Here is a 26,452-nt window from a genome sequence, read left to right as displayed (position 1 = left end):
TTAATCATTTTGCCTTTCTATCATTATCATAAAGAAAGAAATCTAGCTATTAAGATTAAGGGAGAATCTGGGTGTTGAAAATTTTATCTGATAAACTTATTAAGAGTTGTAACAACTAAAAACCACTAAAGCTAAGCAGTCAGTATAAGAGATTAAATGGTTGTAGAGTTCAAGCTATTGATTTACGAGACATATTAGTAAGTTCAGATGCTGTTACTGTTTCTTCAACGTGTCCCACATAGGAACCTGTGGCTCTTTCTTTCCCTGTCTTTCAATATACAGTTGAAAGTTTCAGAGCGGGGGAAACCAAACTCAAACATCATAAACTCTATGATGTTATCCAGCAGTATGTTTGTTTCAGTCATATTAATTTAAAATTAAGATGCAACATTAATGATTGTAACTTCAGAATTTGGTCACCTGGAGAAATGATGTTATGTGACTAGTGAATTCGAAAAAAAAAATTCATGATGGCAGACAATCCTTGGATATATATTACATGCAATTCTTGATCTAAGAACTTTACATGCATTCACTCATTTAATCCTAATTAAAAAACAAAACCCGGTGAGAAATAGGTACTCATTATTCTCATTTTATAGGTAAAGAACACTGAGTTTCAGAGAGGTTAAGTAATTTGCTTGATCACACAGCTAGTGAGTAGCAAAGTCAAGGCTGGAACCCAAGTCAATGATTTCAGAGACGTTGCTATTAACCATGATACTGCACTGCCTCCTGGTTTTGAGTTGGCATCTGGGACTTAAATTCCAAATCAACCACTTCCATATTTTCTAAACTAAAACCAGGGTGTGCAGTTTGACAATGTGTTAGTGTGTCTCATGGATTTCCCCCCATGAAATCCAAGTTGTGAAGTTGTTGTGACTAAATAAGATATCACTTAAATCCTTTAGTTTCTGTTTTGTCACCAATGCAGTGAGAGACGTAGAATAGATAATTTCAAAGTCTTCACTTTCTTTGTAAAAATAGGAAACCCTCCCAGGTTCCAGGCATTCTTTAAAGTGCCTTACAGATATTGATTTCTTTTAAAGCCCTATGACACGACTCTTTATTCCCTTAATAGAGGTGAGCAAACTGAGGCCCAGGGCGCTTATATACCTCACGTTACAGTAAATAGCTGATCAGACTCAAAACCTGGCTCCCTAGTCGATGCTCTTAACCACTCTACTCTGCAGCCTCTTATTCTGGACTAAACTATAGATCTAGAATATAAATGACAAAATATAGAGTGAGTCTAGAATAAAAGATTCTTCCCTAGAGACAGACTTTCTTCCAGGTGGGGAGAAGATTTTTGTATTGATACTTTTTTATGCATCTTGTGTTAAGGTTTAAAGTCCTTTGCAGCTATGATCTCCCAGGAGGCACAGGGTGGGATCCGTCTTCACCTGTTCCCTCTGCCAGCACCCAAACTCTCCCTGGTTCTGCTGCCTTCCTGCCTATTACCTCCGGGGATTACTTGAGGATTTGAGAAAATCATGGGGATAAAAAAAATGGTCAAAGGAGGCAAGGTAGAAAACAAGATATTTTCAGCAACTTGGATGCAGGGTAGTAAATTAAAGAAGCAAAACCAAGCTGGAAATTGCTCCTTTCACCTCATTTTTGCCTCCTGCCTAGGTTGCTTACCCCAGTCCTGAAAGACTATAGTTTGGTGTGGAGAGAAACTCTTGCTGAAGGGGCCATTTCTTTTAAAATCACCATTCACAGTATTCATCTCAGTGCCAACCTGAACAATTTCCCAAATATATTAGAATCCCGAGAGTTCTATACAAAGGGGAATGAGACAGTTTCTGGACTTTGGAGCCCGAGACAGACCTGAGTCTGCACCCCTGTCCTCACAGTTCCTGGCTGTGAGCCCTTGAATATGCTACTTAACGTCTCTAATAATAATTTCCTTACATTGAGCCCAGGCTGAGGGCCAGGCAGGCACTTTACAAATTCTATCTCTAACACACATGACAATTCTGGCAGATATGCTCTCTTATCCCCATTGTACAGATTGTGCAACTGAGGCCCTGCTAATCAACTAGGATTCCAACCAAGTTCCCACGCTCTTACGTGATGTCCTCCTGCAGTTTCAACCTCAATCCTCTTTCCTGTGACATGGAGTTAAATAATGCCATCATCCAAAAGAATGAGATGAGGCGACATAGATAACTTGCCTGGTTCAGAATCAAGCACACGTGTTTACGTGCTAAACGGTGGTTCTTAGTATTAGGAAAGGAAGTAATACAGGGGCATGTAGCAGGGCCTGCTGTGCTACATGAGTTAAGAGGAGGGAGCAATTCCTCCCAACCGGACAGGATCTGGTTTTGTAGTATCTGAGTGGGGCCTTGAGAGAAGAAATACGCTTAGCAATGACAGGTGAGGATAGGAAGCAAGAAAACGTTTTCTAGGTGAATTTTAAGGCAAAAAATGGAAACTGTGGCTACCTGTGATTTTTTTTTTCTAAGCCTCAGATTTTCAAATATTCCTAAAAGAACTAGAAAAGTTCAACTCCTGGCTTTTGAGAGAAAAAGCAAACCCACCATGAATTCTTACAGGTTACATGGGATTATAGTCGCCCTCTTTACTAGGTAATACCCTAGTTCTAGACAGGGGGACAGAGACTGGAGAAACCAGCACCTGGAAATGAGATTTTCCAGCCTGTCCCTGCTCTTTCCTTGTCACCTTCCCTGTGCTCCAGACTATGTCCCTTGAAAATGAGCGCAGTCTGCCTGCTAGTCTGGTTCCAGTTGAATCATTTACACTCATATGTATCAATAAGTAAAAAACTCATTTTATTGCTTATGTATAAAACTGAGTGGGTTTTTCTGCCACATCTCCCTGTTAGGAAACAGATGGACCTTCAATATAGGTGGGAACAAGAACAGGCTTGCAAACACAAAATGTCAAATGTGGCTATGCTGTGTGAAGCATGCAGCCCAGATTTACAGAAGAGCTTGCTTTCATTTTTTAAATGCAGTTCCTATTTAAGAGACTCAGCTATAAAATATGGAAGAGGTCATTTCTTAGGCACGTTCATATTTTTTCAAGTTCAACAAAACACATAAATACCAAGTTCAGAGTAAATCCAACAAGAGAGTTAGAGAACCAGTGAGAGGAAAGGAGAAAATATAAGCTGTGACTTAACAACAACAACAAAAAGCAAGTCAGTCTAAGACAACCAAAAAAAAAAAAAAAAAGTCTAAGTATCATAGCCCTCCCCCTTCAAGAAATTCTCACAACTTATTTTGCCATAGAGGAAGATAAATGTTACAATATCTCACGAACCAATCAGCGGTGCTGCAGGCCTCAAACCAGGAAACCCTTTAAAGTGTAGTACTTTAAATTGTGCAAGTGAGACTTTGGGCTCTCAGTGAGTTTTTGTTCCCTGTGCTTGCAGGATGGGAAAGCGAATGTGAAGTCCCTCATGGCGAAGTTTAACACAGAGGGCAACCCCATGGAGGAGGTCTCGGTCAACAGCAGGCCCTTCAAGGTCCCGGGCCAAAACTCCCCTTCAGGAGTACAGGTCAAAAAGAACTTATTCAACAACCAAGGAAACGCCAGCCCTCCTGCAGGACCGAGCAATGTGCCCAAGTTTGGGTCCCCAAAGCCCCCTCTGGGGGTGAAACCTTCTCCTGAGGAAAAGCCTGACAAGGAGCCCAAACCTCCATTTCTAAAGGCGACCGGAGTGAGTCCCCGGTTTGGACCGCAGGCTAACTCGGCCGCCAGAGACCCCGAGGTGAAACCGGGATTTCTGAAACCTGGAGGCCCCAAGCCCATCAACTTGCACAAAGAAGATTCCAAACCTGCGGTTCCCCGGGCTCCTGGGAATAAGCCTTCACTTCACAGTGTAAACCAAGACCATGACTTGAAGCCACCAGGCCCCAAGCCGGGCTCAAATCATCCAGCCCAGGAAAATGAACCGAAGCAAGTCTTCCCAAAGCTGGCTGGGGCTAAAGGCAAGTTTATGTCAGCCTCACAAGATCAGGACCCCGCGCCCCTCTTCCCCAGACCTGTCTTTGGCCAGAAGCCATCCCTGAATACAGACGACCCCCAGGAAGACGGAAGCCCCACCAAGACTGTGGCTCCACAGAGAGGCCCCCCGGCCCCCCTGGGAGCCAAGGCCAAATCCGGCCCTTTGAAACCAGCCAGGGACAACCTAGAGAATAAAGAGCGTGGAGGCGAGACATCAAGTTTTCCTTTTCCTGGAGTCGTTCTGAAACCTGCTGCAAGCAGAGGGGCCCCAGGCCTCTCCAAAAATGCTGAAGAGAAAAGAGAAGATAGGAAGGTGGATGCTGCTAAGAACGTCTTCCTGAGCCAAGTGAATCCGGAAGAGCCGGCCTCTGGGGCCCCTCCTGCCAAGTTCCTGAAGACACCTTCGAAGTGGACAACGGCAGGGCCCTGGGGCCCAAGTCAAGAAAAGGAAAAGGAGGACCAGAATTCAGCCACCCCCAAGCGGAAACCCCTGCCCTCCTTGTTTACCCTGGGCCCCCCTCCACAAAAGCCCAGCAGACCGCCGCACGTTGACTTGACGAAATTCCGGAAAGCCGCTTCTGGACACAGTGAGTTCTTCTCTCATTTGCTATTTTGCACATGTTTTTTTTCCCAGCAGAGGGTGATCTAGCTTCCGGGGAAAAATTTGTAACAAGGAACTGATGCCGTCACCGGTACTCCTGTGTGTATGATGACTTTTGTTTGGCATTTTTTTCCTCTGGTGTGGGACGTCTGAGAAGGTTGAAATCCTTGGTTTTAGGTCGACATTCTGTGAGGAAGTGCCTTGGGGGGCTGATTTGGGGGCGTGGGGAGAAATACATCCATTTGATTGCCAAGTGGTTTTGCTTAATGATAAGCATTTCTTTTACTTCCTTTGTTGGGTTTCATTTCTGTTGAATGCGACTGAGGTGTGTTCCCTCTACTACCACAAAGGAGTTAGAAGGTGAGCAAACCTCTAAGTCAGTGGTGGATGCCCAGGGGACATTTGACTGTCACGGCTGGAGGGTGCTACTGGCGTCTAGCGGGTAGAGGCCAGGGATGCTGCAAACATTCTACAATGCACAGAGCAGCCCCGCCCAACAAAGAATTATCCAGTTCAAAATGTCAATGGTACAGAGGTTGAGAAACCTTTTTCCAAATGATTTTAAATGTCCACAAATTTATCATAGGTCTCCTAAGCCCAATATTCAAATAAGAGATGCACAGGACTCTTGTGAAATGGTGCTTACTGTTTCATATTTCAGCTGTTTTCTATTGCTCTGTCAGCATAAAGTTTTCTGAACGTTTCTGATTCATAAAGTAGGACATAACTAAGATAATAAGCCAGACAAAGGGATACATGATTTTCCTCCTGGGTAAATAGTTTCGTTTTCTACCAGAGATGTTACCACCATCCAATGGCACAGGCTAAAAGTTGATCCTGAATGACTTGGTAAAGATTTGTAACCCTCATAGTGATGAAAGGAGCTCACTTATGCTTGAAATGATTAATATTTTAGGCAAATAATGGACAACCGTTGTTTATTGTGAGAAACGAAAAAGGATACTTACGAGTGACCACACCACAACTATATATATTTTTTACTTACGAAAGTGGATCTAATTAATGCAGTTCTGGGTATAAAGGTAGTTCATTTCTATTTTGGCTCCGTAGAAGCATCTCACAGTGTCATCTTCCTGAGGCCAATATTCTCGGTGTCAGCCAACATGTTAGGAATCAAATCCCCCATTAATCGGTCTCGTAGAAAGCAAGTTTGGAATGACCCCGTGATCACCTTTCTTCTAGAAAGAGTTAGCCTGTTACACTTGTTGTGTCCTCGTGTGTCACCTTCTCATTTTAATACTGGGCCATAACTCAGAAATGTTGTTTTTCTGAAACCTTCTAAAAAAGCCCTTTCTTAATTCCCTGTCGTAGTTCTGCGCCTCCAGTAAAAAATTAACTATCATAACCTCCATTTTACGGCTCTGAGTTCATGCCAAGGAAACTGTCCTGATGTGAAGCGGAAATCCTTGAGAGTTTTCTTCCACGTCTTCCATCTTTATTTACACTCCACTACCTGGTTTGAGTGGTAGTACCCAGATGGCTGCTGTTGTGCTATTGAAATGCCCGTGAAGTCCTCTTTTGGCTCTGCAGTCCTGGCAAGGTCGGCCTTGATCTGATTTTCAGTGCCGTATAGCTCCAAGAGACCCAGGTAAAACTGCTTAGGAAGCCAAGTTGATCCTTGTCCTCTTTTTCCTCCTTCTTGCAACCCTGTCCCCATCCTGACATGCCTCCCCCCTGCTCATGTGCCCCATGACACAGTTTAGATTCGAAATCCTCTCGTCAATGTACCCTACCTCCACCCTCTGATCCCTCGATATATATTATGCTTCAAAGTGGACCCTGTTCCTTCTTCATCCACCTCTTCCACAAATCAAAACTCAATCTTCTTGATTTGAACTGATGTCAGGTTGGCATCAGGATAAAGTAATCTGATTCATAACTTTAAATTCTGAGTAACACCCCTTTACAGCATTCACATTTTTTTTAAAGCATTTACATTTTTAACTTATTTTTTAAATAGAAATTTACATCTGGCTCAAAAATGATATAGAGTAAAAAGTACTTTAGTCCGTCTCCACCATTTCCTGGGTCTCCTCAGCCTCTGCTCCACAGAAACCACTCTTCTTAATTTGTATATCTGTCCAAAGTTTCTTTGTGTTTACACAAGCAAATATAAATACAGATATTAATCTCCTTGCTTTTTACTCAATAAGTAAAATACTATATGCAATGCTTTGATCCTTGCTTTTTAAAAATAAAATTCCTGTCTATCTTTCCACATTTTAATAAGAGGTTATTGAATATTCTTTAAAGCTACATGATATTCAGGTAAATGGATGACTCACCTAATTGATTTAACAATTTGTATTGTTTCCAAACTTTTGCTCTTCCAAACAGTGCTACAGAAAATAACCTTGTATATGTGTCACAAAATGAGCATTTACTTTCTGAACACAGAGAATTTCTTAATAATCAGGTCTGCTGACTCCTAATCCTACCATTGCTATTTTTCCTAAACCATACTAAGTAATTTAGTACTCCATTTAGAAAGGTCAAACAAAATACCAGAATTTGAAAGTGTATAATAGCATTCAAATTAACTGAAGCTTCACCTAGTAACTCTGTAGGTTTTCAAAACTCTAGAACTTTTTTCTTAGGCTTCTACATGGTTCCTTCCTTTCCAGGTTCACATCTAATTCCTTAAACCTCTTCCCCAGATCTACCTTCCCTCTTTTATCATCTCTGTCCAATATATTAGCCATTAAGCGTGCTTATCATTTATTGAGGACTTGTTACATATTAGATACATGTTACCCCTGTTTATTCCTCCCAAGAAACCAATGAAATGGGAATTCAATGAGGAAATTAAAGCTCAGAGAGGTTAGGTGGCTTGCCCAAGGCCATAATGTGACTAGGCAAAGACAGGGCTGGTCCTCCTGTCTCTCTGATTTCAGAGGCTGTGTCCCCCCTTGCCACCCTCCTTGCTACGGTCCCTCTCTTGAAACATAGGATATTATGAGATAATAAGTAACGCATAAGTGAAACCCAAAGAATCTTCATTCTTCTCCCTTTCTCTGTCCTTTGGTTAAAACACGTCATTTTTTGTTTTACTATAAATACCACTATAAGCTCCATGTAAACAGAGGCCAGTCTGTTTAACATTATTTATTTGGAGCATAGAAATAATATATTCTTGTTGATTGCTCAGATTTGTCCTCCCACCGAAATCGTTTAATCAGAATTTAGTATTCATACTCTTTATAGCTTAGCAATTACTTTGAAAATGATTTGCTTTTCTGTCTAGATTCCCAAAGAAATCTGTCTTTAAGATTTAAAAACAGCCAAGATGTATCTGTGTCAATCATTTTATCACCAGTATTTTCTGAGATGATGTTCCTCTTAGCTCTCAGACATTTTCTGTTCCATGAATAAGGAGGGCCCACCACTTCTTTTGATCTGGCTGATGGATAACGAACGCATCTACTCACTCTAATCCAGTGTGATAAATTTGTCTTCCCTTCAGAGCTGTGATTTGAGTTCTGAGTATTGCTTTTAATCCCCTCATTTGTAAAATGAAGGTTAGCTGTGCCGGTCTTGAGGGAAGTCCTTGCTGGGGACCTGAATGCTGTTACATTTTCTGACATCTCGTTAAGAGCCCTGTACCAGGACAAGGCCAACCATGGCAGCTCATTCCCCCTTTGTCTCTGGGAAGATCCTGTTGTGGTATGTAGGGCTTTTATGCTATAGGTTTTGCCTTGACCTTCCCCAGGCTGTTCACCACATCTGAGTCCACTTCTCCAACCTGGCGTGCATTAGGTAGAATCCACAGGTTTTCCTAGGATCACTGTCTGCCCCCCCATCTTGCTTCTCAGCCTGGGGAACAAGCGGAAAGCTTCACCTGCCTCCTGTGGCACCGGACTCTTCTGTTTCTTCCCTTAGCCACTAATTTTTGAAGTTCATTTAATGCAATTATTTTCCTTTTCTTGTGCCATGGCTCCTAGTGAGTTTGGGATAATGTTTATCTTGCCTTATTTTGTTTTTCCTATTTTATTTGGGAATTGGAGGAGGGACATCCTGTAAGTCCCTCCCTCATTATTTAATACCAACTAAATATTTCAGTTATAATCCAGGAGTCAGCGGTATTTCCAAAGGGACCATAGGTTCACCCCTTCACAAGGCAGGCAGCAAGATGGCAGAAAGGAAACTCATGTGACTTTGAGTGCCCACTGAGAGCTGTGTTTCGTATCCTCTGGACTGTGCTCACTGGTCATGGACACTTGGATGACCACTCCCTATCCCCTCCCCAAGTCTCCTGTTCTGAGGAGTCTTCAGGACGCAATCAAGAAGGGGCTGGGGGAGATCCAGCTACCCCACGCGGGCTTCACTCAGACTGTTGATAGCATCTGACCTCCACTAACCTGCAAATCCCTGAGAGCAGTCATATTTTAAGCTTTTAACAGCCAATCAGTTTATACTTGGACTAAGAGAGGATTCGAATACTGACTAGGCAGATGAGCCAGGAAAAGGAAAGGACCACTGAACTGACCCCTAGGGAAGGCAGATTCCCCCTCTTCAGGGCCACTGTCAGCACTGAAAAGTCCCCTAAGCATACTGAGCTTCCTGGTTTCTTGCTGGGCGCTCAGTTGGGCCATCAAAATTCTTTCTTAATGGCCTGGGCATCAGCTAGTCTTTTAATATTAATTTTGACACGATAAACCACACTTATTATTTAATTTACAGGAAAATGTTTCCTTACAGTGATATTCACCAGGCCTGTAAAACAGACGATTGTTTTCTTAACTATGAGAAGAGAAATTTCTGTAAACCCAATTTGGAGCAACATGCCATGATTTACCATGATGTAATAATAACTCTTCCTGTGATCAAGAGGCTAGAAGTCGGTATATTTTTAAGCCACTTACAAAGGAAAATTTGGAAATATTGCCCAACCAACTGGCACTATATCAACGTGTGTAACATGCGCTAGATCAAAGAAGCTATGACCACTTGTAATATAAATGCATATTTTGTTTTACAGTGGCTGACTTACCCTTAAAGTATAAAATGCATATGAGATGATTTAATATATAAAAAATTTGATCAACATTATTTAATTCTTAAGATAGGCATGCAAAGTTGTTAAGAGAGTAAATCCTAAGAGTTCTCACACAAGAAGAGACTTTTTTTCTATTTCTTTAATTTTTAGCCATATTCAGATGATGGATGTTCATTAAACCTATTTTGGTAATCTTTTCATGCAGTATATAAGTTAAATTATTATGTTTCTGTAGACTCCTTAAACTTATACAGTACTGTATGTCAGTTATATTTCAATAAAACTGGAAAAAAACAGGCATGCAACCCTTACAGGTAAAAGCATTAAAATGAAATTGCAATTTACTTGAGGAAGGAAGGGGGTAAAAAAGAAAGTCACATCTAAGAGTCAAATAAAAATACATATGAGTCAAGTAATCAAATACCTGAAAGCTTTTCCTGATTTACTTTCAATTGTGCTTACACATAAAAATGCTTTTAAAGAAAAGCATTAGATAGGAAGATTGGGACAGATGTACGTGTGATAATTCAGTTACCGGGCAGGAGATGCCTTGCTTCATATAATCTGCTAAAATAATTTCCAATTCAAGCCAAATAAAACCTTTTTTTGTTTGAAGAATTGGAATTCCAGAATAGTCATTTGCCATTGAAGGCTCCTTTTTTCCCCTGATGACAACTGTTTCTGAATATGATGAGTTCATATGAAAAAAGTACCTCTTTGTACGTATGTGTTTTATTCTCAAAACAAAACGAATTAACTTTTATAACACAAGAATAACTTCAATTATTAGAAGAGCAAAAGTATGCCTTCAGGAGCAGAAATCCAGCTACCTGATTTTACAAAAATATCTGGAAATGTTTTATCCTTTTAGAGTAAGCACAATCATGATAGTTGTGGCGTGGCTCTAAAGCCCAGAGAAACATCTAGAGCACTAGATTGTTTGTTCTTCCAATATACGAGAAACAAGGAAGAGAAAAAAGTCCACATGCTGGAGAATGTGACTGCTACATTAACCACTAGTAAATACACAGACAAGAAACCTATTTCTCTTCCATTAAATTGCCACTAAAGAAAAAAGACTATACTTCATTTTGTCTGGCATAGCAAGCTAGAAAAAAACATCTAGAACAGCTGATAGCAATAGATACCATCAGGAAAGAGCAACCAAAGATGAGACATCTGGCAGTAGAAAAAAAAGTCTGAACAAAAACCCATGTGAGGTTTTTCTTTCCCCAAAGTAAGAACTTGCATTGTCGAATCAGCTGTTCGTATCTGTTACAAAAGTCTGCATCTCTCTGCAGCTGTGCTTCTGCACACCACAACAGCTCTTTCCGCCAGCATGCTACTGGCGACTGGGCAGGTGTTTCTCCAGGGGTGGCAGTAGGTCTGTTGAGGTAAAGAGGGGCACAGGGAAGTTCTTGCCACATACCACCCCTTGCTCTCTTTTCTTGATTTTTTTATAATTCTTAGAGCAATAAGATAGCTCATCTGATTTTCCAAAGCAGCCTGTGTGGTGATAGGATTACTGCGACCAGGCAGCTAAAAATCTGTCCCCGTGAGCTTCCCTGGTGGCGCAGTGGTTGAGAGTCCGCCTGCCGATGCAGGGGACACGGGTTTGTGCCCCGGTCCGGGAAGATCCCACATGCCGTGGAGCGGATAGGCCCGTGAGCCATGGCCGCTAAGCCTGCGCGTCTGGAGCCTGTGCTCCGCAACGGGAGAGGCCGCAATAGTCTTCAGTGGTTTGTTTTTAAATCCACAGTAGTTCCTATTTCTCTTCCAAATTGTCTCCTTAAGGAAGTTGAGATACATCATGTGTTCTCAGTTACGGAGGGTCTGGAGTGTGGCTTCTCCTTGCTTTCCAGCCTTTAGCTTCTGGTTCATGTAGAGTGGGTAAAGCTACACACACACACACACACACACACACACACACACACACACACACACACACACACACACACACACACACACACACACACACACACACACACACACACAACATAGCCTTGACTTGCTCCTCAGCCATTTTTTCAAAAGCTGTTTTATATGAAAGGAGGATAAGGTAAGTCTATAAAATACATTTCAGTCATTCACGTTACTCTAAATTAAAGAGAATTTTCTAGACCTGATATGAACAGTTTGACAAGCAGGAAATCTCACTCTTTAAGAGGCTGTCTTCTATTTCTCTGAAGGCTTGAGTTCTTAGTCCTCAGGAGGAGACGTTAGTTGTGCTCTGGCTGAGTAGAGTGCAACCAGATGACGTTTCCAGATCACTATCTTCTGCTACATCTCTGTCTACCACTTAGGAACGCCTACTTTTTCCACTGATTCCGAGTGATTATCTAATGGACCTTGGGTGAACTATTACAAAGTGCAGTAGTATCTTAGTCAGTGCAGCCTGCTATTACAAAAATACCATAGATTGGTGGCTTTGCAACAACACAATTTTATTTCTCACAATTCTGGAGGATGGAAAGTCCAAGATCAAGGCACCGAGAGATTCATCGTCTCGTGAGAACCCACTTCCTGTTTCATAGCTGGCTGTCTTCTCTCTGTGTCCTCACATGGCAGAAGGAGCTGGAAAGCTCTCTGGGGTCTCTTTGATAAGGGCACTAATCCCATTCATGAGGGCTCCACTCTCATGACGACATAATTACCTCCCAAAGGCTCTGCCTCCAAATATCATCACATTGGTGATTAAGTTTCATGTAAAATTTGGAGGAACAAAAACATTCCTGTGCCACTCAGACTTGCAAATGAGAGTCTACTACTCCCCAACCATCTGTCTCCCTCTTATTTTCTTGCTCTCTTCTTCATTCTCATCTTCTAACCTATGGTTCCTTTTAAAAAATCTTATTTTTTTCCATCCCTCCACAACATCACCACAAATCTCTTTTCTTTGGGGACAATGAAGCCTGGGAGTAAAACCCACAGAAAATGCTGAGCTTTTTGAAGGCATGAAGATCAAAGAGGTTGCTGATTCTAAACTACTAAGAAGACATGGCTAATTACATGTGTCAACATGATTTTGAAATGGAAAAGCTAAAGTAGGAATAAATAAAAGCTGCTAGTGTGCTCCTGAAAATCTGGATAAAGTTCATTCCAAATGCTAGCCCATGTTTCATGGACGAACTTAATGATCTCCACAGAAGATAAATGAATAACCACGTAGCTTGAATTCTCAAGGTCATTTCTGTCTTTCAGCTCCTGCTTCTAACTTGGATTGGTTTAGCAATTGCCCCCCTGACCTTGTGCTGTGCTGCAGTCACCCAAACAAGACCCGGCTATTTTCCTTAACTTTCACTGCAAACCACTCACTGAAGGCATTTGTGTGCGTGAGTGACAGACTTCAGTGAAGGTCTGTGGAGACAGGAGTTCACATTGCATTGAGGCTAGAAATGTGAAATGGAACACCGGCAACCATGGTTCTTCAAAAGCAGCTCTGCATTTTGCAGCTCAGCTTCCTGTCCCCTGCACTCTGACTCACCTTCTTTCTTTTCCTCACTTCCTTGACCCCTCCTTCTCAATGGCAAAGAAAAATGAGAACACACTTTCCATTTTCTTATTCAGGAGAGTTCCTCTGCCTCTAACCCAAACCTTGAACTCAGCTGGTGTCTTCCCTTGCACATAAGCAGGAGTTTCTTATTCAAAGGCCATTTCACTATCTCTTTTTTTTTTTTAAAGAAGATGTTGGGGGTAGGAGTTTATTAATTAATTAATTTATTTTTGCTGTGTTGGGTCTTCGTTTCTGTGCGAGGGCTTTCTCTAGTTGTGGCAAGCGGGGGCCACTCTTCATCGCGGTGCGCGGGCCTCTCACTATCGCGGCCTCTCTTGTTGCGGAGCACAGGCTCCAGACGCGCAGGCTCAGTAGTTGTGGCTCACGGGCCTAGTTGCTCCACGGCATGTGGGATGCTCCCAGACCAGGGCTTGAACCCGTGTCCCCTGCATTAGCAGGCAGATTCTCAACCACTGTGCCACCAGGGAAGCCCTCACCATCTCTTTCAAGAATGGAAGGAGTCTGTGGGATGGGATGGCCCGGGGGGGTGGAAGTGGTTTTATTTTTTATTGTGATTGGTAGCCATTTTAGTACTAGAAACAAACTGCTGATCAATAGAATAAATCCAAGAGAGTTTGGTCTATCATGATAGAAGTATAGGAACTGAATCGTTCCACATTGGTGTGAGAGTCAGGTTGTTTCATCTTTTGTCTATTTTCAGTGCCTAATAACCAGAGATTCTTTAAAAATACGAGTGCTGGAGAGCAGTTTTCTTCTATCAGATCTGGGATTTGCAAGTTTTCAGACTTCTGCCTTAATATAAGGACAACCATGCAAACTAATGTCTCTTACATGTCTTCATGATCATTGTGACACTAAATGGGTCCTAAAGAGAAAGATGACCAAAATGAACGGTGGCTCTGATCAACAATGTGGACATCATATGTATTCAGAAGGAGCCAGAGGACATAAAAATTAGGCCTTAGTCTTTCAAAAGTTCTCAAACTTTAAATTGCTTTAGGAATGCCCCCCAATTTTCTAGTGCAAGAAGCCTGAGATGAAACCCAGAAACTGGAATAGTTATTAACATCATCAAGTGATTCTAATGCAAGTTTTTCCCTGACCACAGTTGAGAAATGCTGCCATTTATGAGAACTGTTACAGTGGGGGAGGAGTAAAGGGGATGATGGGGAGAGGAAGGGTTTCCAAACCAGCGGTATTTTCCTGAAAACAAAAGAAATGCTGTAACACTGAGACAGGATCTTAAAAGTTAGTGATTGTATCAAACATGGAAATGAGTGAGTGATCTCTTTAAGCAAACAAGTAGTATCCTAGGGTTGAGCTTAAAAATTTGCTTAGTTAGGGAAAGTGCAAAGATGCTATTCAAATATCTAACATCTGGGTGGCTGGCACCAGAGTCCTGAAAGTCTTTTGTTATATCAGGCATTAACCTGTTCGTTGATGGATTGCAAAGACATCCAGGGGTTACTGAGGGGCACCTGGAACCCTCAGAGCGCTTCAGCTAGTTAGAGTGTTTTAAAAGTTGATGGTTAGATCGTACATACCAGCTGGCTGGTACGCCCCAGCTCACCCTGCCCATCAGCCTGGAGGAGCGTAGTGCTTCCCATCTCCCCCACAGAACACCTGTAATCAAGGACTCTCACTACTCTCTCTGCTTCTTTCCTTTCTTCCTTTTTTCTGCTCTCTATTCCCTTCTATTTTCATTTATTTTCTCCCCTTCTGCCCTGTACTGGCCTTCAGGTTAGTTCAGCAGTGTTTTTCACGTGGCACATATTCTTACTATTCATCAAATTAAAAAGCCACATTTAGCACAACTGGTGGTACTCAAGGCAAAGGAAAAACAATGTAAGTGCTAAAATAAACAGACTTTGGAAACCTGAATAATTGTGTATCACTGTAAGAACTACCACTATATTGATGGAGGCCAGGAAGACAGGAGAGCCCACAGTCCTGCCCAAGGTGGCTGTACTTGTTCCCTTGGGAGGTCTCCATGCTTGGAGATGGAGGGTCCCCTCCACTGAAACTGACCAGGAGGGCCAGGGGATAAGCAGAGTTAAAAGCACTGGGTTTTTCTATGCTCTGAATCTCATCAGCGCCCAAGTGCAACTGTACTGGCCTAGTTACCCCACTACCTATATAACTCATCACTTGGTAACAACATTCATCTTTTTCTTTAACAATATTTAGTGTATTAAGTTACGAATCTTCAAAATAGGCCTATGTTCATATAGTACTTAAGAGTAATTAAGCCAATGCAAAAGAAAGCTGGGCATTTGTCCCAAAATAAAGGGTGGATTTCCTCTGTAATGCTGTTTAGTTGATGTTCAGAGCTATTCGAGTTTGGAGAAAAGCTCTCTCAAGTTCCGATGCTGCAGAGTCCTGCATTTGTGAGCCTAATGATAAAAGGAGAGGGTGGATGTGGCATGGATAAAAACAGATTTTTTTCAAGCTTCTCACTGTATTTTTGTAAGCTGGAAACTTTCTTTTTAATCTCGCTGTGAAGTTGATAGGTGCTTACGGAAAGCGCTGTGAACACTTATGATCTATGAGAAGTGAGATGTATTCTAATGACAGTAGTGCTTTTTTTGTTTTGAAAAATGTAAGTGTTTACACAATTGTTTCTCATCAGAGAGAGTTCGGAGCAGTTGCTTTGTTGCTAGAGAGACTCGGGGTCTAGTACAAGCCCCGTTACTCACTGTGTGACCCCGAGGAGGGTTCTTAGCCTCTCCAAGCCTCGGTTTTCTCATCTGTTAACGGAAATAAGAAATCAATTCTGTCATAGGGTTATTGTGAGGATTAAATGAAAATGTATATAATGTACTTTTAAAGTTCCTGGTGTATCCTGAAGACTCAAACCATTAGCAGTAATTTAATTACATGTATTAAAGGGGAAACGGAGACAATGTTCAAATAAAGACCTCATTGAAAAATACATGAGTAATAGATGGCAGCCATTAGAAGTCGCCTCAGGTATCAATCAGTACTAGTAAGAACATCATCCAATTGTTGCAGACTTTAAATCATAGTTTATTTTGTTTCAACACAACATACAAGATTTTCATTATCACAGCATCAACTTGGTCCTCTTTGAGATGCAGCGTCGCCTTGCATCCCTCTTGCAGTATTACCGTCTCCTTAGGTGTGAGTTCTACTATTTGTTCACTACAGAGTTCTCCTTTCTTGGCGCTGGCTTTTCTTGAATTTTGAAGGCTGTTTGTTTGTGCACAGGTTGGTAGTGGTGATGCAGTTCGGCTGTTTGCCGTTTCTGTTTGTGCAGCCAGCTCTGGGGGAGACAGAGTTCAGCGGAGTGAGGCAGTGGCTGAGCGCTGAGGGGTAGGGCCTTGATGGCTAGTCTTCCCCAGGACAGCCCCTGCCTCCTGGGCATTGCAGCCCCCGGAGTCCTGCTCCACTTCGCCCACCCAAGGGCTCATCAGTCATTGCTCCCTCGATTCCTGGCCATATCTATATTGCATCTTTCCCTCCAAGTACTCCCCCAAAACCCCTTCCTGTCCCCCCGATTCTCTGTCTTTTGAGTGCAGAGCACTCTGGGTGGGGTCCCACTCTCTCGTGTGCTCTGGTTGGGCTTCCGTTTCTTCTTTCAACAGGTCTCTCTTCAAATGTTTTTTAGGGATTCCTCATGGCTTCTGGTCCATTGTGGATTTACTTTCTTGTTTTCCAGTACGTTTATCATTTGTCTGTTTGCTTGCTTGCTTGTTTTCATTAATTATCTTTTCCATCATTTCTAGAGATCTGGGGTGAGCAGAGCTTGCTATGGCGTGTAGTCAACCGGCCATCTTGACTGGGAACTTTTAATCATATATCTAAGGGGGAAAACATTAGTAAGGCATATAACTGTTGTAAAGCATCAATATCAGAAGAAGTACTTAATGGGTTACCGTACATGAATCATCTAAAGTTTGGATTTACAAAATGTAAAAAACAGTGAAAAATTCAGCCATCCTCATGTATTGATAGTATGTATGTGTCAATGTAGACTTTGCACCTGGTCATAATAAATGACAATCATCCTAAAGAAGATAATAGTTCACATGGGTTTTTCACCTCTTGAATTATGTTACAAGAAAAACAATGTTTGTATATACTGAGTACTCTTCCATATTTACAAGGATTTGTAAGATCTAAAGGAAGAACTTTGAGAAATGTGTTTGAGTGCCTTAAAGGGACACATAATTCATTATTTGGAATTTAAAAAATTACATACTCTCCAAAAAAGATTTTTACTTAGATTCCAGACTTAAGGCATAAATGCTAACAGCATATGAGCTGGAATCAAGATTAACTAAAGCTGGGGCAAAACTGTTTTTACTTAAAGTGCTTTCCATTTAATTGAGGGGAAAATAATATAAATTCATGTTGAAAGATATCCATGGGATAGAGATTAATTAATCTTTGATAAGTAAAATCGATATAATTTCTGTAAGATTTTATAGGTCTATAGGTCAGAATAGGTTGTACATCATCTCTCACTTTAAAATGAACACTGATTCAAAGCATATATTCAACAAGTATCTCTCTATAACACTATTAAAGAAATCTCGGGGCGAAAGGTGAACTATCAAAAAATATACGAATTACTGAAGAGTTTTTTTTTAAGCCACAGCAGCAAACTGATGGGAGTTACTTCAGCATCTTGATTCAACAAAGAATATTTAAGTAAAAGCCCGGTTTGCAGTAGCAGTAGCACATTTGATAGCATACTCTGCAAATATGAAGTGAGTCTTTCCTTCAAATGGACTTATCACCCAATGTGAAAATTCTTTGGGAATTTTCTTGGAATTTTTTGTAGTCTGTGAGTGAAGAGAAAAAAGAGAGATTTGACTTAATTATACTACCCAATAGTTTAGGATTTTCACATTCAAACCCACCAAAATAACCCATTTAACTTTTGTTTTCAAATTTTCACCTTTTGGTAATTTAAAATAATTTAAACAGGCAACAACATTACTGATTTTATTAAGATAACTATACCTTCCTTGTAGGAGAAAACTCATCAAACTTTCTTTTGGTTAAAATACTTGAATTGTTTATTATTTTAACTTTTATTATTCTGTTCCACATACAGCAACACAAAATGTTTTAGACTAGGGCTTCCCTGGTGATGCAGTGGTTGAGAGTCCGCCTGCTGATGCAGGGGACGTGGGATCGTGCCCCGGTCCGGGAAGATCCCACATGCCGCAGAGCGGCTGGCCCCGTGAGCCATGGCCGCTGAGCCTGCACATCCGGAACCTGTGCTCTGCAACGGGAAAGGCCACAACAGTGAGAGGCCCGCGTACCACAAAAAAAAAAAAAAAAAAAAAGTTTTAGACTTCATGGGTCAATTTGTTAAATTATAATTTACCTCATAACTTTGGCAACTATCTGCTTTAGAAAGTTTTATGAATATTATAATCACATTTTCTGATATGGTCACAAAATTAGCCTAGCAAATCAATTTATAATACATTTTTCTGTTTTCTCTAATAATTGAAAATTGGGTTTTCTTCTAAGTTGCTAAATAGGACTGGGTCTGCCATTAGGTGAAGTAAATTTTCATCATCTCAAAGTATCTCACCTGACAACTATTATAAAATTTCCTTTTCACCCATTGTTTCTCAAGGCAGTGTTTCTCCCAGTGTGGCCTGTTGACCATCTACATCAGAACGGGCTTAGGCACTTTACAAAACTTAAAATCACTGCATCCCCACAATTCTACCACCACCATAGCCACTTTTCTGAATGAGAACTTCTGGCTTTGGGGCCAAGGCACCTCCATTTTTTAATAACTGCCCTGGAGATGCTTGTGCACATTGACAATAGAAAAATTTTAACTCAGATGAGCCCTTCTTTAACTGGCAAATACTTTTTCTTGTGTTATAAAGTAAATAATAGCTTGTTTTGAGCAGTGTTGGAAACTCATGTTCCTTAGGGAAGCCCTGGACTGAGTAGGAATGGAAAGGTAGAGATATCAAGGAAAAGGACAACTGGTAAACCAGGCAGTTGGTCTGAACCATTCCACACAGCCTTGTCATAGACACTGGCCTGAAGTGCTATGAGAGCTGGCATTTGACAGTTAGCTTGTGTAGAATCAGAAGAGACTGCTGGATAACATTCATTCTCCCATCATGCTAGGAATTCCAGACAATCTTCCTAAAAGAGCTAAGTGCTCTTAGGATAGATCCAAACATGTCAAATGCATAGATTATGCTTGGTTTTAGTTGTGACTAAACCAAACCAACCCCTTTCCTTCCTGGACCAGAGTTTGAGAGTACCTAAAAGGAGAAACAAATACCAATATTTACAAATAGGGGACATGGGTGCCTTTGAAGATGAACTTTGTCAACTCAGTTTTGCTTAGAGCTAGTCCTGTCTACACTTATTTCCTTTTGCCTAAGAAGACAATTCTGCCCTGAACAACTTTTGAGGATAATGAAATTTTCCTGAAACACCTAAAAAAATTAATAATAACAACAACAAACAGGAAAGAAACAATAGCACGAAAGTATGTCAGACTGAGGTGCCAACTATTATAGAGAAAGTGTTGTGAAGAAAGCCTTCTCCTACTCCTCTGTCTCCAGATGGGTACTTTATTTTACCAAATGTTTCACATCTCCCACATGCTAAGTACTCTGACCTACAAGGATCTTACATTTTGGCTCCTTGTTTTCACCCTGATTTGGGTCTGTGATGAACCAGTCAGCAAGGGATATGATCATGCTAAAATAAGCTTACTTTTCCCACATTGTACCTGCACAGTTCACACTAACCTAGTAAAAAGGATGTATATGACCTGAGTCTCTTTGAAAGCCTTCTATTTAATTAAAGCTTTTTTAAAACAGAGATAGACCTCAGGCCGAAATAAAAGCATCTGTTTTTATTGGTTAGAGCCACCTGCACAGCACCTATTGGAGCTTCCTCAAATTTTAGTGAAACCAAATGGCAGTGGTAGATAGTATTTGACCACACACACCCACAAAAACAAACACACACACACACACACACATTAATGGCATCTGTACATGCCACCTGCTCTCCATGCACACCAGCATTGTTTAATGAGCAATAAAAGGTAAATGAGAAGGACCTACTGTATAGCACAAGGAACTTTATTCAATATTTTATAATAACGTACAAGGGAAAAGAATCTGAAAAAGAATAGATATATACATATGTATAACTGAATCACTGTGCTGAACTCCTGAAACTAATACAACATTGTAAATCAACTATAATTCAATTTAAAAAGGAGGAAAAAAATGGTTAAAATGGTAAAGTTTATATGTATTTTACCACAATAAATAAAACTTCAAAATTAAAAAAAAAGATTTCTGACACATGTTCCTAAGTGTGTAAAACACCTAGTAGCTAAACGTTAAGTTTTTTGGCTACTCCTTTTTAAAAAGGCAAAAATATCAAAATAAAGAAACTATTATTTTTAATATAAGAATGATGCTATTTTAAAATATTTTGTATGCCTTATTCTTTATTAAAACATCCAAAAGAGAATGCAAAAAAAAAAAGAAAAGAAAAGCAGTAGAAGATGGGACCAGGGAGGTAGGCAGGGGTCAGAATTTATAGGCTATATTAAAGACCTGGGACATTTGCCTAAATATGAGGTGACCTGGTTAGATTTGACGTTTGGGAAGGATTGTTCTAGGAGCAGTATAAAGAAGTAGGAGACCATTGCAGTAATCCAGGCAAGAGCTTGGACTACGGAGGTGGCAGTAGAGATGGCAAAAGAGAGTGAATCTGAGAGATATCTAGACTAGGAAATGATGGATTAACTATGTGAGAAGACCACGGTCTTTATATTGAACATGTTCGATTAGAGGAGTTTTTGAGACGTCACACAGGCAGATAATTACAAGGGTCTGGAGCTCATAGGAGCTTCAGTTGTCTCTCTACATTGTTGACACTTCAGCCTGTCTCTTGGGACCCAATGCTCTTCTGAGTGTTTACATTTCCACGTGTCTGATAGACTGTTATCTAGGTTTGTCCTGTCCAATATAGTAGCCACTAGCCACAGGGAGCTTTCTAAATTTAAATTAACCAAATAAATTTAAAATTCAGTTCCTCAGTTGCACTAGCCACATTTTAAATGCTCAGTAGCCGCCTATGGCTAGTGGCTATAGTATAAGACAGCACAGATATTAAGCATTTCCATCATCCCAGAACATTCTACTGAACAACACTCATCGAATGACCTCCTGGTGCCTCAGCTACATTTCCAAAACTGAATTAATATCACCAACAATATCACACCAGTTACATGTTATATGGTGCTGGTTATTTCTGTACCTAAACTCTTGAAAACTGTGAGTTCCATGAAAGCAAGAACCATGCCCTACTCATCCTCAAGTCCCCCCATACCAGCAAAATGCTCTTGTACTATGTGCTTGGCAAGCATTGGTTGATTGAATGAGTAACTGAGCAAGACAATATTTAAAATTCTGTCCCAAAAATATGTAGAAAAGTAATCACTTATGTAACCTCTTAGATTTATACTGATGAGATAACTACTGAAATTTGGACCCATAGAATACTGTAGCCTGGTTTATAAGACAGCTTCAGTAAAAGGGTTTATTGCACATCATTATAACATAATTAGAGTAGAGGCAGGAGAGGTAGAAAGTAGATGGTATACTCCCGAGTTACCTTCTGCCTCTACTGTACTCAGTTTTAACGAGACCAGCATTCAGTGGGTAACACCTACCACCATGTACCACTTCACGGAGACAGCAGCAGCAATAGCATCTGTTGCTATAGCATCTCTGTTTCCATCCCTCAAGTGTTCTGCCCCTAAATGGCCAGGATACCTTGCCAGATAACCGTGGTGGTGTTGAGAGTTCTGGCCACAGAGTCTTCCTGGGACTGGTCAGTGTCACGATAAGGATTTCCCCAAGAGCCTTAGTCAACACCCAATCTGCATACGCTCGTCACAATGCCGCTGCAAGGGATTGCCTCCTCACACGTAGGATGGGAGGGTTGGAATAGAAATTAAACATCGGTGGAGGTCCCAGGAGGAATGATGAGGCACATGAAAATGGAATAGGACAGGAGTGCCAAAGCCTGAGTAGAAACGTACTCCTCTTCCTTTATCCCAGCAGCACAATGTTCTGATATAATTTTCCTGTTTATGCACAAGGAAGAAGGAAATTGTAGGTGAGGGATAATGATTTTGGACATGGTAAATCATTGGGTGATGGTACGGTGTGGACAGCAGCAAATAGTTATTTAGCACTGAGTATGCCCTGGTTACTGTGCAGGGCCCTAGGGATCCAACAGAGACGAGACAGATGTGTCTCTACTCTCCTGACGCTTGTCTTGTACTAGGAGCCACGGACAAGTCAGTGGGCATGTATACTACCCCTGACAAGTGCTAAGGAAAGGAGAGCACGGGCTGGATGCTGTGAGACTTAAATATTCCTGGAGACTTAGAGGAGGAGGCTTCCTATTGGAATTGACACCTAAGCAGAGCCCTCAGAAAAGAGTGTCAATCAGGCCAGTGAGGAAAGAGTGGGGAGATAGATGAGTACGTGCAGATGCCTGAAGAGAAGTGAGAGCTGTCAGGGGCCCCAAAGTGAACTTTTCTGTAACTCAGAGTTTCAGTGGGAGAAGTGGCAAGGTGTGGGAAGTACAAAAAAGTACTGAAAAGTTAAAGCCTACATACTGTTCTCTGTCCCCTAGAAATGGAAAAGATCTCATCTTTTTTTTTTCTCTTTTCCTACTCTGCCCCGTGTTTCTTCCTCCCCCACAGGAATCTAAATCAACCCTGCCATTCAGTCACAACACGTGGTTGCACAGTGGTTAAATGCACACTCTCTGGAGCCAGGCTGTGTGGGTGTGATTCCCAGCTCTGCACACCAGTAGCTGTCAGACTTGGGGCAAGTTATAATAATTTGCATGTTTCCTCACCTACAAATGAGAACAATAATGCTACCTACCTTCTGAGGGTTTTGAGGAATTACAGGAATATTTCCAAAAGCAGAGCTTTGAGAACATATGTGCCTGGCACATAGGAAGCACCCTACAAAAGCTATTTGTTATTACTTTGGGCTAAAAAGACTCTTGTTAGCTAGTATGGAAACAAGCATTTAACCTACATTTCCATGGGGAACAACTTACGAACTTCTCTGTGTCCCAATCCACTAGGAGCCGGGGCTAGGAAGATTTTTAAACTTAGCAAATTTTCTGTGTGTTCCATGAGATAATATGTTTTTTAGGGATTTCCCAAGATTTTGAGAAAATTATCAGGTACCTTAGAAAACCATTGCAATATGTTAAAAGATCTGAGGAAAAAGAAAAATCTGTCTTACCACACCCAACAATAAATTCCTGAGTGATATTTCTTTAGAGATTAAAAATTGTTAGCCTCAGTTGTTATCAGAAACATAATATCAGGGCTTCGGTACTTTTTTGAATCCTGGTTCAGTTAGAAAACACAAGTATTGCTCAAGTTCTTTTACTTTATTTGGATATTCTACCAGTAATTCTTTCTTTTCTCCTAATATTATATTACAATCCATTCTTGTTCTCCCCATTTTGCAATGAAGACACTGAGGCTCAGAAATTAAGTAGTTTACCCAAACTTATGCAACTAGTAAGAGATGTAGCCAAAATTGAACCCTGAGCCTTTTGACTATAGAGTCTGCACTTGTATTCTGATATTTGAGCCTTAAAAACACTTTATTATCATATGGTGCTTGGAACACTGAGACATACTGAAAGCCTAGTGTTATCTCAGAATTGCCCATCTACTGAGATTTCTACAGGATGTTATAAATGTTATGGGGAAAAGTAATTCAAGTATGTTTGGGAAATCCTGGGTTAAGCAAATTTAAATTAGTTTTTTAGTGTAAGATCTTTAATATACTACTGAGCACTATGAATATCAAACAGAGAATATAATTTGTAGCAATTTCCAAATCATATTTGACTACAGACTTCTTTCTTTTTTCCTCCCTCTCTCAAAATAGCTCAGTAAGACCAATGTTCTCAGGAACTAACTTTGAAGGAAATGCTGCATGACATAAATGCAGAGTAACATAATACTTACAATTCAAATTCACTGGTGAAAAATATTTTGTGTTTGCTAGGAAAGATGTTTTACTGTACAGAGCAGAAATTGCATAAAAAGGAATTTGAAGTCATTGTTCTAAATCTTAATTTGCTTGAGATGGGGGAGCTGAGTGAGAACAACTTTGCAAAAATATGTCACCAGTAAAGTAGGAAGTGGTATTCTTGCAGCTTCTAACAGCTTCAGCAGCTTTGTAGTTCAGAGCCAGAGCTGTAAGATGCCTTATCTCAGAGAGCACACACACACATGCACACACAACCTCAAGGACCAGAGAGAGGTGATGAAGAACGTTGGGGATTTTGCTGGTACCCTTTTATATATAAAAGTTGAGGTTCAAAAGCTGGAAGTGAAGCAATTGCAAAGTTTAAAAACTTACTGGAAAAAAAAGTAGTTTTGCACTCTAAATGATTCACTAATTCTGTGACAACCAGCAGTTTCAGCACCATAAGTTGCAGTGACTGTGATCAACCCACAGTTATTAACAATCTTTAATGTCAAGAGTTCCTTTCTGGGCCCAATTCTGTCAACTTTGGGTGATCTTGGACAAGCAATTTCTTTGACCGCCTTCTCATTTGCAAAAGGAGAAGGTTGAATTGGATCACCCCTAAGGTACCTTCCTGCTCTGGAAATCTGTGAAATTAAAGGAAGAGGTGGATCACAGACCTCTTCTGGTCGTTAATTCCCCAAGAAAATAGAGACCTATCTGGACAGCAGGGGCATGGCAGTAAGGAGGCACCAACAGAAACAATAAACTTCGGAGGTTAGCCACAGCCCTGAGGAAACCAGATAGGTGTCTAGGCTGTAGCCTGCAGGCCACTGTGTCATGTTACTAAATTCAGGATGGGCCTGAAATAGTAAGTGTAGGCCATGAATGGCTGGAAATAATGACAGCTGTGATCTTCCAGTGTTGCCAGGGCAAAATCTCCTAAGACAGAGTCCACAAAATCAGAAATACTATATATATATATATGAGAAGGAAGATCACTGGCTTCCTCCCATGGGTTCATAATGCTTAATTGAAATTGTAACCACCCAGTCTCTGGAAATTAGGCTAACCTCTTACCTTCCTGTTTTTGCTCCTGTCTCTCAGGGTGAAACTTTGCCGTGGTTTCACTGGTGCAGTTTTCACTGCCTACACCATCTCAATTAAACTGGGCTTGGGAAAGCAAACCAAATGACTAGTGCATGAAATGACTTGAATCAGAAAATCAGGAAGTTGCATCACCTTTTTTATTTTACTCTGAACTTGAAGAAAAAGGCTCATTTCTGAAAAACTCTAAGGTTTCCATCTTTGTTTCTTTTCCTACCATTTATGACTGTCTTGAGAGATCAATGGTGTTTATCTTTTCAGAGACTGGCACTTTCAAAGTAAAGCCACTCCTAATCGTGATGCCAAAGGAAGACTAATCATATGATCATCCAGAGCTGTGAGCTATTATATGTTTAGTTGTTTGAAAATATAGATTTGCTTTTGCTGATGATGGGGAGTATAGCAGCTGTGTGTCTTTATAATCACACAGTCCTTAGGTGGATACAAAAACAACCTGGGATTTTCTGAATAAACGAGGACAACCATGAGGGGGCCACTTTGGGGCAGGGATGTTACTTTGCTCTATTTAGAGGGGGCTGCTCCGTGCTCTGCACCTGCCTCTAGGGCACTTAACACCCTGGATCTCACGTATAAAATGAGGTCTTCAGTTTTCTGGAATGCCACCAGCAGGCTGGGACACACTATTCCTCCTCAAGTAGAGCTGTCTTGCCTAGTTCAGGAATTTTAGCCTCCTTGATCTCTAGCCACTGAAAAGCCAGTAGCCATTGGAATAGCTAAGATCAACCCCTTCTCCCCCACCCCATCCCCAATTCCAAATGCTTCTTTGGAAGCTTGTACTGCCCACCCCCATTTGGACCCTTGATCAGATGCACATGGATATTCTTTTCTGCCTAGCATCCTATCAGGATGGCCAAGAAGAGCACTGAGCAGTATGAGTGTGCAGTTAAAAATCTTTTGGAAACATCCTACACAGCAGGAAACCTGCACATAAAAGGTACATTAAGAGTTGAGCTCATTATGAAATTATAGAGTGGCAATTCCACATACTTTCATAGCAACTTTTGTCATAATTCTCTTTTTGTCTCCAGAAGAAGGCAGGTGTTTTGCTCAATGAGGTCAAAAGAAGTCCCTCACTAGTTCCAAACTTCACACACCCATACTCCGGTCCATGTGAGACATTCTTATTTCAGAACCATTTCAACTCAATCCAACCCAGCTCA

The 26,452-nt window shown here is 41.0% G+C and overlaps 1 protein-coding gene across 4 annotated transcripts in view; it reads left to right on the top strand.

The window, feature by feature from the left end:
* Positions 1-26,452, top strand: part of FYB1 (FYN binding protein 1) — a 192,796-nt gene that overhangs the window by 75,159 nt on the left and 91,185 nt on the right. For all 4 annotated transcript variants that reach the window (XM_019930113.3, XM_019930114.3, XM_019930112.2 and 1 more), the window contains one exon: positions 3,401-4,562. In XM_019930113.3, the coding sequence (XP_019785672.1) occupies positions 3,401-4,562 (1,162 nt within the window). Of the gene's footprint in view, positions 1-3,400; positions 4,563-26,452 lie in introns of those variants that run through there.

This window comes from Tursiops truncatus, chromosome 3 (genome assembly GCF_011762595.2).
Source record: "Tursiops truncatus isolate mTurTru1 chromosome 3, mTurTru1.mat.Y, whole genome shotgun sequence".
NCBI lineage: Eukaryota > Metazoa > Chordata > Mammalia > Artiodactyla > Delphinidae > Tursiops > Tursiops truncatus.
This window is presented reverse-complemented; position numbering and strand designations above follow the sequence as displayed.